This window comes from Raphanus sativus, chromosome 8 (genome assembly GCF_000801105.2).
Source record: "Raphanus sativus cultivar WK10039 chromosome 8, ASM80110v3, whole genome shotgun sequence".
NCBI classification, from domain to species: Eukaryota; Viridiplantae; Streptophyta; class Magnoliopsida; order Brassicales; family Brassicaceae; genus Raphanus; species Raphanus sativus.
This window is the reverse complement of record NC_079518.1, coordinates 6955384-6967448: the sequence shown is the minus strand read 5'-3', so window position 1 is coordinate 6967448 and position 12065 is coordinate 6955384. Positions and strand designations below refer to the sequence as shown.

Genomic DNA, 12065 nt, shown 5'->3' with positions numbered 1-12065 from the left:
TTTGGCGTAAACACGACGTCGTACTAAGCGATATGAAGCTTGTTTTAGCGTTTAAACGACACCGTATGCAGCGATATGAAGCGGCGTTTTAGCGTAAAACGACATCGTATTTGAACACTTGACCATCAAGGGTAATTTAGACATTTCAGTTGGAAATTAGTACTATTTATTTTACAGCCCCCATCACTTCTAGTCCTCGACTTTTTTTCCCCGTTATCGAAAACAGCCGACGAACGAACAAGAACCCTAGAATTCATCCTTCGCCTCCTCCTCTTCCAAATTTCGTTTTCTTATCCAGAAAATTAATGACTGGATAGAAGATTCGCAATGTACGTTTAGAGAATCACTCACTCTCCTCTCTCTCTCTCTCTTTCCTCAGTTTCGTATCTTCTAGATTTCGTTTTCTCAGGTTCGTCTTCTTTCCCCTGGGTTTGAGTATAAACAAATTTGAATTCTTTCCGTATGATTTGAGCTGGAAGAGTGTCAATTTGTAAATCTCCCGTGGTGGGTTTTGATCATTCCCTTCTCTAATCGTCCTTCTCAATTTAGGTTTTACAATTGTTCCTTCACGCGTATCAACAAAGTCTCAGCCCAATTCAATGTAAGTCTTATCCAAAAAAGTTTATCTCTTTCCTATTGGGTTTGTCGAAAAATTGTAGATTTTTTTTGTTTCATCGCATTGCTATTCATCTGATTTTGTTTCGTTCTCTAATTTGGATTTTAGAGAGGAGCTTTCACTCCCATGCTGTAGATAGATTTTATCTATTAGCTTCTTGAATTTTTATATTGATTTTCTTTTTTTTCCTTGTCTCATAGACTGAAAGATGTCGTCATCACCTTTTCCAATCCTGGACAACCGCCCAATTGACAAGTGGAAGGTTACCGAGTTGAAGGAAGAGCTCAAAAGACGGAGACTAACCACACAAGGCTTGAAGGTCGATTTGGTCAGGCGTCTTGATGACGCCCTTCGTGCTGAGCAGGAAGCGCCTCAAACCCTCGCCAATCAACAGGCTGAGATTCCTCATGCACCTGATGTTAGTGTTGTTACACCAGATCCGATGCCAGCGGCATTCAGCATTGACACCACTCCATCTGAGATTCAGACAACTCCTGTGGTTAAGACAACAGCTGCGATTGAGACAACACCACCCCCACCCCCGGTGGTTTCTAAACCAGAGGTTAACGCTAGCGGCCTCGATGATGTTAGAGGAGTAGCTGGTCTTGGTGGTTCAGTGGTTGATGATGTGAAGGTACAAGAACCTCAGGACGCTGATGTGAAAGGTGGAGTGGGATCTGGTGTGACTGCAACTGATGCAGTAATTGCTGATAAGGCCCCCCAACCTACAGATACGGAGCTTGAAAAAGCTGCTACGTACAACCAGGTATCAGTTACAGGGTATGAGGTAAAGTCTGATTGTATTTCTACTGATTCTGTGCCAACTAATGAAAAAATGGGTAACGAAATTGCTGATGATGTCAATTAGAAACAAATGTTAATAAGTCCCAAGAGCCATCTGCAGTCACTGGTGGTGAATCCCATCCGATGGATGTGGAGAAGCCACCTGAGCAGAAGATGTCTGTTGGAGGTGGAGATGTCAGCGATGCTGCTGCTAATGCAGCAGATGTGACCAAAGGGAATAATACTAATATTAGCGATGCAGGCGACTCAGAGAAGTTGAACTTAGATAGAAGTTCTGGTGATGAGTCTATGGAGGATGAGCCTGAGTCCAAGCAAACCGAATCAGTTACATCTCATGAAGTGGTGGTGGATAAGTCTGAGAAAAACGATATTGTGGATGATGCTGGGAAAGGGGAAGCCCTTGAGAATAAAAGTCACCCACTTGTGGCTTCTGAAAAAAGAAAGCTTCCTGATAATGGTAAGGCTTCTTCTTGAATCTGTTTCGTCTTTTGTGTGTTATGGCTACTTATAATGAAATCTGTTTGCTTTTTTTATCTCATTGTAGATCAAGAAGCTGTTGGAAACAATGAGCCTGTGAAAAGGCAACGCCGATGGAACTCTGGGAGTGTTAAGGTTCCTGAAGCACAGGCCACTAATAGCGTGGCGGCACCCGCTACAACACCGATGTCAACTAGTCTGAAGCGTGACTTCTCCCGTTCTAACTCTTCGGTAGTGAGGATGGACCTAAGGAACGCGTGGGTATGTAAAACCATCACCCTTATTATATGTATGTTTCCATCTCTTGTTCGTTGTTTTATAATATATGTTCTCAACATTCAATTGGCAGTTCCTCCATCATCGAAGGAGCCTACGGATTCCCTCAGGATTGATCGTTTCCTTAGGCCGTTCACACTGAAAGCTGTTCAAGAGCTTCTGGGTAAAACCGGAAACGTCACTAGTTTCTGGATGGACAGCATTAAGACCCACTGCTATGTATCAGTAAGACCGCTTCTTTCAATACTTTTGGTTTAGTAAAATGTTTGGTTCCAGTTTTGTAAACTGATTGTTGTTGTGATGTGATTGTGAATTCAGTATTCTTCTGTTGAAGAAGCGGCAGCAACAAGAGAAGCAGTGTATAACCTCCAGTGGCCACCTAACGGAGGTCGCCTTCTGACAGCTGACTTTGTTGGATCAGAAGAAGTGAAGGCGAAACTGGAACCTTCTCCTCCTCCTCCTCCTCAGGCTAAGCCTCAGCCACAGGCTCAGGCTCCTCCTTCACGCCCACCAGCTACTTCTTTGCCACCACCACCGCCTTTGGCCAAAGCACCCCCTGTCATTGAACGTCTTCCACCTCCTCCTCCTCTAGTTGCTGAGGAACAAGAGGCTCCCATAGTCACTCTGGATGATCTTTTCAAGAAGACGAAAGCTATCCCCAGGATATATTACTTGCCCTTGTCAGAGGACCAAGTTGCAGCTAAACTTGCAGCTTAATAACAACAAGTGATCTTGGGGTTTGCTTCTTGTTGGATTTCATGTCATTGTTTCGTAGCAGGCTCTTAGGAATTTAGCTCATTGCGGACAAAAGTTGAGGACTTGGTTTGCTATTATCTAGTGTTAGAACGCAGAAGAAGACTTATGTTTTTTACTAGAGTTTTGCTTGGAACTTATTGTGCTTGGACCTCTTTTCTCTCCATCTTTTTTTTTTTAAATTTTCTTTTCTGGAGCTTTTATACAATTGTTGGTTCAATAAATAAGTACGGAATATCCAATACTATTAATCGTCTAGTAAAATTATCTTAGTCATTAGATTCTAGTTGGAGTACAAATCCTTTAACATATACACTTTGCAAACACCGGCAAAAAAAAAATACACTTTGCATACAACAACCTTTAACACTCTGACAAAAGGGGGCATCAAGTAACCCGCATGATATGTTTTAGACTGTCCATACACACACATATACACATATGCAAACATGTTATATACAAAAGACGAGTTACATAGATACGTCTGAACCAGTCCTCCAAGAATTCTCTTCATTACTTTAGATTTCACTCTTGTGATTTGGTCTCTACTTGTTCACTGTAAGATGAGCGAGAGGGGTAGATTTTGTTAGACTTCCTTCCTGCCGCCAAAGAGGTTTCGACGACAGCGCACTTTGAGCTTTTTCTTCTCTCACCTTTTCTCTCTTCATCTTCTTCTCCTTGAGCTTGCTTTTGCATAAGATACACGGGTGCGTAACTTGCTCCTATGGATGCCATTTTCCTCTTTTAGTGTTTGTTAACGAATTGAAGAATGTTGTAAGAATGCTAATGTAGTTAAGAGTTTCCAAGTGAATGATGAGTTCGTCGAAGAGTGCCTATTTATAGAGGTCTATAAAGACTTCGTTACCCCCCTATTTTATATATATAGTTAGTTTTCATTAAAACTAATTAACTAGAAGGAATTGTCATCTAATATGTGGCTTTCGCTTTAAGGGCGGCTCTTGCATTAGTGATATATAGTTAAAGTTATGGTTCATAATATTCATGTTCGCCATACAGTATATAATATGACTAATTTTTGCATACTCCCTAAGTAATCTGAAATCATTTATCGACTAAACTAATTAGCATATTGTTCACATCTTATAACCAACTAATAAGTTCATATTTGCATTACATATTAATTATTAATTATTATCGATGTGAAATTTTAACGTTTAGATTTTTTCCTGCCATATGCTTCCAAGATATACGGATCTCCAAATAAAATATATCAGTTTTAGGAAAATACTACCAACATATGAATGCCGTAGCTTTTACTTTGTGGGCGGCTCGTAGATTATTAGATGGACGGCATTTGGCAGCCCATAGGTCGATCAATAAAACTGTGGACCGATAGATTATTTTATCTTCAAATTGATGAAACGATAGAGTAGTTTAGCTGAAATAGCGATTTCACAACTTGATATGATTGGTGAGAAACTATGTTCTGTATAAATGCCTTGCACATCGTATCTGATGTGGTTCAACCACTCATGTATACTTTCTTTATATGTATTAGGTACGTAGCAATAAATTTGATTATAACATCAACTTCTGCAATATGCAAATTAAAACATATTCTATCCCAGAGGAGTACGTAAATTATTTCTAGAGGTGAGTTAAAAGACGTAGAATGATAATTACTTGTGCAATTAGGTTTTATCTATGTGTAAGAAGTATATCTTACCTCATATTCATCACCAGCTGATACTATGCATAGCTTATTTATTATAAACAAAAAATACATATAACGTTACGATTACATATATATCGTATTAAGTGTCTTCGTAATTGACTACATATATGACATATCGTGTCTTTATAATCTGATGTAGTTATATAATCATGACATATCATGTCTTTATATATCGTAATATATGCTTATACATATTTTTGACATCAAAAGACTATTATATTACCCAAATTGTATTTGATCTAATTAAAAATATGTATAAGCATATATTATCCTTTATCAATTAAATCAAAACTATATTATATATATATATATATATTCATTTATGTATATATAAATTAGATCAAATGCAATTTGAGTAATATAATAGTATTTGTCAAAAATATGTATAAGCGTATATTATCCTTTATCAATTAAATCAATACTATATTTTTCAAATGTGATTTGGTTTATCAGATTGGTTTTAGGAAAAAATATCGTTCGTATTTTAAAGCAGAAACATAAACACGTGCATGTCTACATCTAATTTGATGTAAATGTGTATGCATGTTATGTGTTCGTGTTTTTCCTTTACAAAGCACATGTGTTTAGAAATTGTTCGAATAGTATATAACATCTTTTCTCTTATCTTTTAAGCAAGTCAATTTCACATAAAGGAATAATAACTGGAGTTCGACTAGTTGGCCACTAAATCTCCAGTCCCCACCTATATTTTGACTTCTTAATTAGATTATCTACTCATCAATAAACTATCCTTTGACTTATTAGATTGGTTATAGTACTTATTGAAGCACCGGCATCTCATTAACTTCTATATTTTAGGCCAGTTTTCAAAAAAAAAAAACTTCTATATTTACGGAAAATACTTAGAAACGTTGACACCGAAGTTACTTAATTGTAACACAGTAACATTTAACCATGGAAAAGTTATCGATAATTATTCTCTAATACGTAGATAGATTCACATACACACTGACACACATACAACCACCACATAAAGAGGGAACACCATGGTGAATTAGTGATAGTGATGATAATATATTAAAGTCCATGCTAGTGCTGAATGCTAACAAGGGGATGTTAATTAATTATCATTATGGGCAATTAATATAATTAGCACCAAACGCTTTGCAATAAGCACCAGGCTAATCTAATGGAATACTAAAGTTGAGATGCTTTATGGAAGGGCACACGCACCTATGTTCATTATTCACCAACATAACTTTTGGAGTTTCATAATTATTTCTACATTTGGCTGTAATTGACCGCCTCTTTATTTAAATTAAGGCTAATCAATTAGTTTTAAGTAAACTAGTTAGAAATGTGATTTAGTGGATCGACTTTAGTTATTGGTTCATATGGGTTTCAAATTTATGCATATTTGCTAATGGACAATACTTGCCACTCCACTCTCGAAGGCACATCAATATAATGTTCACTCGTTAATATGTATATTTTCTGGTTAGTTTGAATTTAAAGATTTGTATTTAATACGGTGTACCAAGGCTTATATTCAAATAAAATCTTCCACCTATATTATAATCCTTCTTTATAATCATAAATGATTTGTTTTTCTTTCAGTAATATATTCCGTACCAAGAATTTTGCACATGATGATTTTTTTTTCTTTCTAAATGTCGAGTCTTCAGCAACAAATAACGAAGTGTATATATGGTTCAAGATCGTCTCTGTTATATTTATATGTGGCTTCTAAATTTTGACTTTAAATAATAGATGAGTTAGTATAATCATCTGAGTAATTTTTTTGTTTAAAAAGAAAATTGCTGGTTTGTAGTTACTAGTTTGGAGCCAATAACAACAAGTGATTGAGGGCCAAATCTCTTATACATTTTTTTTAGAAAGAACTGTCTCATACTTCTCTCTAAAGGCCAATCCATTACTGAGACACTTCCTTTTCTATTTATCTTGACTTCGCAATCCACATTCTTTAATGAAATGTTCAATGTAGTTCTTCTCATTTCGATTTCGGGTATCAGTTCGGCTATTTCGGATATCAGGTAGTTTGAAAAGAAAACTAGAGGATCCATTTACTAATTGACTTATTTCCAGTTTGGTTCGGTTCAGATAATTTCGGTATTGGTTCAATTCAGATAGTAAATATAGGAACTGGAAAATACCCGGAAAATTCAGTTTTCATTCGATTCCAATTCTGGTTCAATTATTTCGGGTAATTCGGATAATTCTGATTAAATATCGGGTATTTTAGATAAAACATTAAATAATTAAAATAATTATGATAAAAATCTCAGATATTTCGAATTACTTTGGATATTTCAGATATTTTATCTGGATAGTTTCAGATAATTCTAATACTTTGTAATAATTTAATTTTTGTATAACATTTTTGGATACTTTTCATAAATTTTTAAATTATAAATATATTAGTTATGATATACGTATATAATTTATATTTTATATATTAGGGTACCTGTTCGATTTTCAGTTCAGTTATTTCAGATATAAAAATATATGAATCATTCGGATATTTGAAGATTTCAGTCCGGTTCCTTTTTGCCCATGTCTAGTTTAATGTGGATAATGGATCAGCAAATAGAATGCAATAAAGGCGTTTTGCTTAATTTCATTTTTTAAAAAGAAAATAATGTATGAGCCCTTTTTTAATAAGAAAAAGAAAAATAATGAAGGGCTTTTTGCTTAATTTCTTTTTTTTAAAATAAAAATAATGTCTGAGCCCGGGTTCGAACCGGGGACCTCTAGTGTGTGAGACTAGCGTGATAACCGACTACACCACCCAGACTTAGATGTTATCATTCGTCCCTAAAAGATTTAATTAACGAAAATTGTGTCAGTGTTGTTTAACATAATTGGCAAGTGGCAACGTATTTTAGTAATTTTACTCTATTTCGTTTTGAAAACAAGAAACTGATCGTAACCAAGAGTAGAAAAGGAAGATGGTCTCTTCTTCTCTACTTCGTTTTGAAAACGTTTTAATTTGTGCTCAATGTATTACATCAGGTGACAAAACAAAGGCTTCAATTTTAATTTGCAAGAATAAAAAGAATAATATTAATAGTAATATTAGTAATTTACAAGGACAAACTGACGTAGACAACCATAAACTGTTACCAGTCGAGTTTAATGTTCCTTTCAATGTAAAGTTTGTCAACATACTATATGGTAGGTCGTGACGCTTCCATGTACCTCCTAATGTTCTTCTCAACAGATTGATCAGTCTCGTTGAGCCGTAACAGAAGTTGATCCCTCGTCGGAAGTGTATACATTCCAGCATAAACTGCTGGTCTAAAAGCCCATGTATGAAACGGCGCACATACTTCCGCGTAAGCTGTCGTCGCAGCGTCTTTCAAAGAATACTCATCCGTCATCAAGAACTGTTCAAAGATAGCTCGTATTAGGTCTAAGCCTTGTCTCACACGTCGTAGGTTACGCGAACGGCTTCCTGGTGTTTTCACCGTCTCGTTCTCAACGTCTAGGTCCAAAATGTTCTGTATCGTGTCTAATGTTTTCGAGGCTTCGACCAACTGACCAAGTCTTTAACCTTGGAGATGTACTCCATCTCAGCAAACTTGAAGGCGAAGCCGAGGCAGCTGAAGAGGATAGAGACGTGAGTGCACGCACTGTAGAAAGCATCAAGACTGAAACCGTCCTCATCAGTTGATATGTCCGGTTTATATAGATCTGCTAGATTTTCGCCACGATTGCCGAACGTTAGAAAACTCGTATCTTGATCGAGATGGTTTAGTTACGAGGTAATGAAAAGATGTAGTCATGGTGTCTGCGGCTATGTTTTTGAGACGTGACGTTTTGCAAGACTTACGGATTCACCAATCAATGAAGATGAGCAAACATTTTTTTTTTATAATGAAAAAACTTTACTACATAAAGAAGAATTTTTAAAAAATGTTTGCAGTCTATTTTATTTATTTTGGGAATCAAAGGAGGATAGAGTTGGATCGGTTCATTAAAGGAAGAGAATGAAAAAAAGAACATTAAAACAGATCGCACAATCCTTAAAAGCTTTCATCACAATTTGGAGATGGAATAGTCCATTGCATCTACCAAGAAATCTGTATAACATACAAAACATAAATAATTACATTATACATCTTGTTTAAAACTGAAAACAAAACAAAAAAAAAATTGTTAATCTGAGTAAATATGTATGTACATAATGAATATACCTGCATCGTCTTTGGTGAAACACATTGGTGGTTTTATCCTGAAAACATTCCCATGAAGCCCTCCCTTTCCAACGAGTATGCCAAGTTCTTCATAGAAAGAAGACAGAGTAAGATTCTGGTTACTCAATTTGATGCATTGGGTTTTAATGTTTGTTTTACCTCTAAGCTGCTCAAACAAGACAGCTGTTTCAGCCTTGGCTGGTGTCTTCTCCTTCCGGTCAGTCACAAGCTCTATCCCAACCATTAATCCTCTCCCTCTCACATCTCCAATAACTGAAAACCAAACAGACACGGTTCAATGAAAAAAAAACAGAGCAATAATTATCTGATTAAAAAAAGCTCAAAGATTTGTGTGTTGACTTACTATCATGTCTTTTCTGCAGATCTTTCAAACGTTGAATTAGGTGCGAACCAACTTCAGCACAATGTGTTTGGCGTCTCTCCTTGTCAATAACGTTTAGAACAGCAAGTCCACCAGCTGAACACACCGGGTTTCCACCAAAAGTGTTGAACTGAATCTTTGTAGCTAAAACGCTCGCAATCTCTGGTGTAGTCACCACAGCTCCTAATGGCAATCCATTTCCAATTCCCTGTGAATAGAACAGGTACCAAGATTCAATGTAGTAGATAATTAGAGAAGAGATCAAATGGTAAAAAAAAAACTTATTTTGACAAAACCTTTGCCATTGTGACTATGTCCGGTACTACATCTTGTGTCTGAAAACCCCAGTAGTGACTTCCTGTCCTGCCAAATCCAGTTTGGACTTCATCGGCTATGCATACACCACCAGCTTTGCGTACAATGTCATAAACCGACTTTAAGTAACCAGGAGCCAATTCTACAGCTCCTCCCACCCCCTGAGGTTTTAAGATGATAATAAGATGGTGAAAAGAGGTGTATCACAAAATAAAAATAGTTTTACACTAATGGTTCTTTCAGACAAATAAAAAAAAACCTGGATGGTCTCTGCAATAAATCCAGCCACTTTTCCAGAAGTACCATAGTCAATATGGTCTTGGACATCTTTAGCATACATAGAACCATCAGAACCAAATACTCCGCGGTATGGATCTGGATTCACAACATGATGGATCTCCCCCTGCATAGTAGGTAACACAAAAGTCACAAACACACCATCAGAGAGAAATATATTGCATAAAAGTATTTTACTCTCATGGGTGAAGTTAAAGACTATATGGTCATACAAACAAACCTGTGGTAAAGGGTACTTCCATGTGTTAAGAGCTGTTAATCCAATAGTATTAGAACTTCCACCATGATAAGCATTTCTCAATGAAATCATCTCAAGGCTCCCAGTATAAAGCCTAGCCATCATCATTGCTAACTCATTAGCTTCTGAGCCAGAATTTACAAAGTACACAACCTGCACCCATATATTATAAAGCTTACTGATTCATCAACAAACAAAATAAATAGCATAAACCTCACACTATATTAACCTTTAGGTTTCCAGGCATCTTGGCAGCTAATGCTTCGGCGAAATCTCCTATGGCGTGATGTAGGTATATGGTGGTTGCGTGCTGAAGAAGCTTGCTCTGTTCGTTAATAGCGTTGAGTATGTCGGGATGGCAGTGACCGCACGAGACAGTGACTATTCCAGCAAAGGCGTCCAGATAACGCCTACCGGTTTCATCGAACAAGTACTGCATCTTCCCTTCAACGATGTTGAGCTGCAAGAAATACAGAACACCCCCTAACATTGATTAGGGCGTCTTTAACAACAAAAGGCGGTATTAATCAAGATCCATAAGAATGCAAAAAATATTAAATCATTTCAATCCAAACTATTCGATTTGGTGCAGACAAAATCACGAGAAAACGTTACAGGCTTTTGGTAGAAATGGAAAAGAGAAGGTCCGAGAAACTTCTTCCGTTTCTTGAAGACATCATCTGCGGAAGGACCATTGTAGGGCTGCGGTTGGTAATCGAACGGGGGAATCTGCGGCGGAGACGAGGTGGAGTAATCGGAGCGGTGGAAGGAGGTGGCAGGCCGATGGATCCCGGAGGAACTTGAAGCTCTATCGAAGACTCTCTTGAGAAGTTGCCTCTGTAAAGACATTGTTCTGTACGGAGCAGTTAGAGAAGGATTAGGACCAAACACGCTCTTTGTAAAGACTGTCAAGTAAGGTTAGTAATACTATTTGGAAACAAATATTTTGAGAAATGAATGACGTGGCAATATGATTCTCAAAAAAAGAGATTCCATGCGAATTAGATTTACTGATTAAGGTACTGACTACTGACACAGTCACACAACACCGCACATTAATTGTCCTCTGCAGATTTAAACAATGACGTGTTATTGACTAGAGGCGGACTATCCAAGATATTATTAGCTAGATCCTCGAATTTATTAATATTAATAATTAAAGATGATTATAACGAGCAAAATATGTTTTCAGAAAAAAATGAAGAATTAATTAACAAAACGAATGGGAATGGAAATAAATGATGATATAAGTAGTATAGTCGTCATGCATTATCAGAAAAAAAAAATCAATGCATTATGCTACGGATCACCAGTCGTATGCGTCCAAATTGCATGAACCATTTTTATTTGAATTATGGTTGCAAGGATATACATTATTTAGTAATTAGACTTAATTATTGGACCTAACTCTGTGCTAATCTTCTTCTTCTTTTGTTGCTAATTTACAATAACTAAGTGGTCGAGGGATGCAATATAAAGATTTATGATATATCTGAAAATTTCCATGCGGTTCAAATATAATCAAAGTTTGGATGCGAGGTTCTCCGATTTTCGATAAACTACTATATTAAGCTAATGTTCATGATGTTTTACCATATTAAGCTAATGTTTTGTGATTATCTTTTAACAACCAAAAATACTTAAAACTGTTACAATGAGAATTAACATATTATAATTAATTAAGACTCGTACCTATTTAAATTTTTTTAAATAAGATAGACTTGAAACATGGAAGATGATGAGACGTGTACATGACTATCACTTGACAAACCTAACATAATAAAGTCATGCTGTGAATGTGATGCTGATAACAACCAACGCATTTGATTTGTAAGGTCTATTAATTATTCTTAATGCTTGAATTTGCCTTTAATTGGTCATTTGTTACACATTGCGACCGAACTCAGCATATTTATTTGGCTAATCACCAATACAAACAAAAATCTTACGTTAATATTCTTAATGTAGATCCAATCGTATGCACTTTTTTATCGTATAAAGTATGATTTTATCGGGTTTGTGAGATGTACGTG

At 36.3% G+C, this 12065-nt stretch overlaps 1 protein-coding gene, 1 non-coding gene and 2 pseudogenes across 2 annotated transcripts; 1 reads left to right on the top strand and 3 right to left on the bottom strand.

Moving 5' to 3' along the window:
* Window positions 1-192: 192 nt before the first annotated feature.
* On the top strand, window positions 193-2905 carry LOC130498909 (uncharacterized; annotated as a pseudogene).
* Window positions 2906-7324: 4419 nt separating this feature from the next.
* Window positions 7325-7398, bottom strand: TRNAV-CAC (transfer RNA valine (anticodon CAC)). Its single transcript has one exon. It is a non-coding gene; the product is annotated as a tRNA-Val (tRNA).
* Window positions 7399-7601: 203 nt separating this feature from the next.
* LOC108819827 (ACD11 homolog protein-like) lies at window positions 7602-8355 on the bottom strand (annotated as a pseudogene).
* Window positions 8356-8451: 96 nt separating this feature from the next.
* On the bottom strand, window positions 8452-10985 carry LOC130498309 (alanine--glyoxylate aminotransferase 2 homolog 1, mitochondrial). The gene is made up of 9 exons (XM_056991553.1): window positions 10648-10985; window positions 10262-10492; window positions 10015-10185; window positions 9757-9900; window positions 9479-9658; window positions 9165-9390; window positions 8960-9073; window positions 8801-8887; window positions 8452-8686 (listed from the first exon to the last, which is right to left on the bottom strand). Exons 1-9 carry the CDS (start codon window positions 10879-10881, stop codon window positions 8643-8645), a joined length of 1431 nt encoding a protein of 476 aa, XP_056847533.1. The 5' UTR covers window positions 10882-10985; the 3' UTR covers window positions 8452-8642.
* Window positions 10986-12065: the final 1080 nt, after the last annotated feature.

Bases quoted from the DNA above. Each gene is read 5' to 3' on its own strand.
- LOC130498309 (XM_056991553.1), bottom strand. From the start codon at position 10,881: ATGTCTTTACAGAGGCAACTTCTCAAGAGAGTCTTCGATAGAGCTTCA. The intron at 9,659-9,756 runs GTTTTTTTTTAT...TTAAAACCTCAG, and splicing joins TTATTGCAGAGACCATCCAG to GGGGTGGGAGGAGCTGTAGA. The intron at 8,888-8,959 runs GTAAAACAAACA...CTTTCTATGAAG, and splicing joins CTTGTTTGAGCAGCTTAGAG to AACTTGGCATACTCGTTGGA.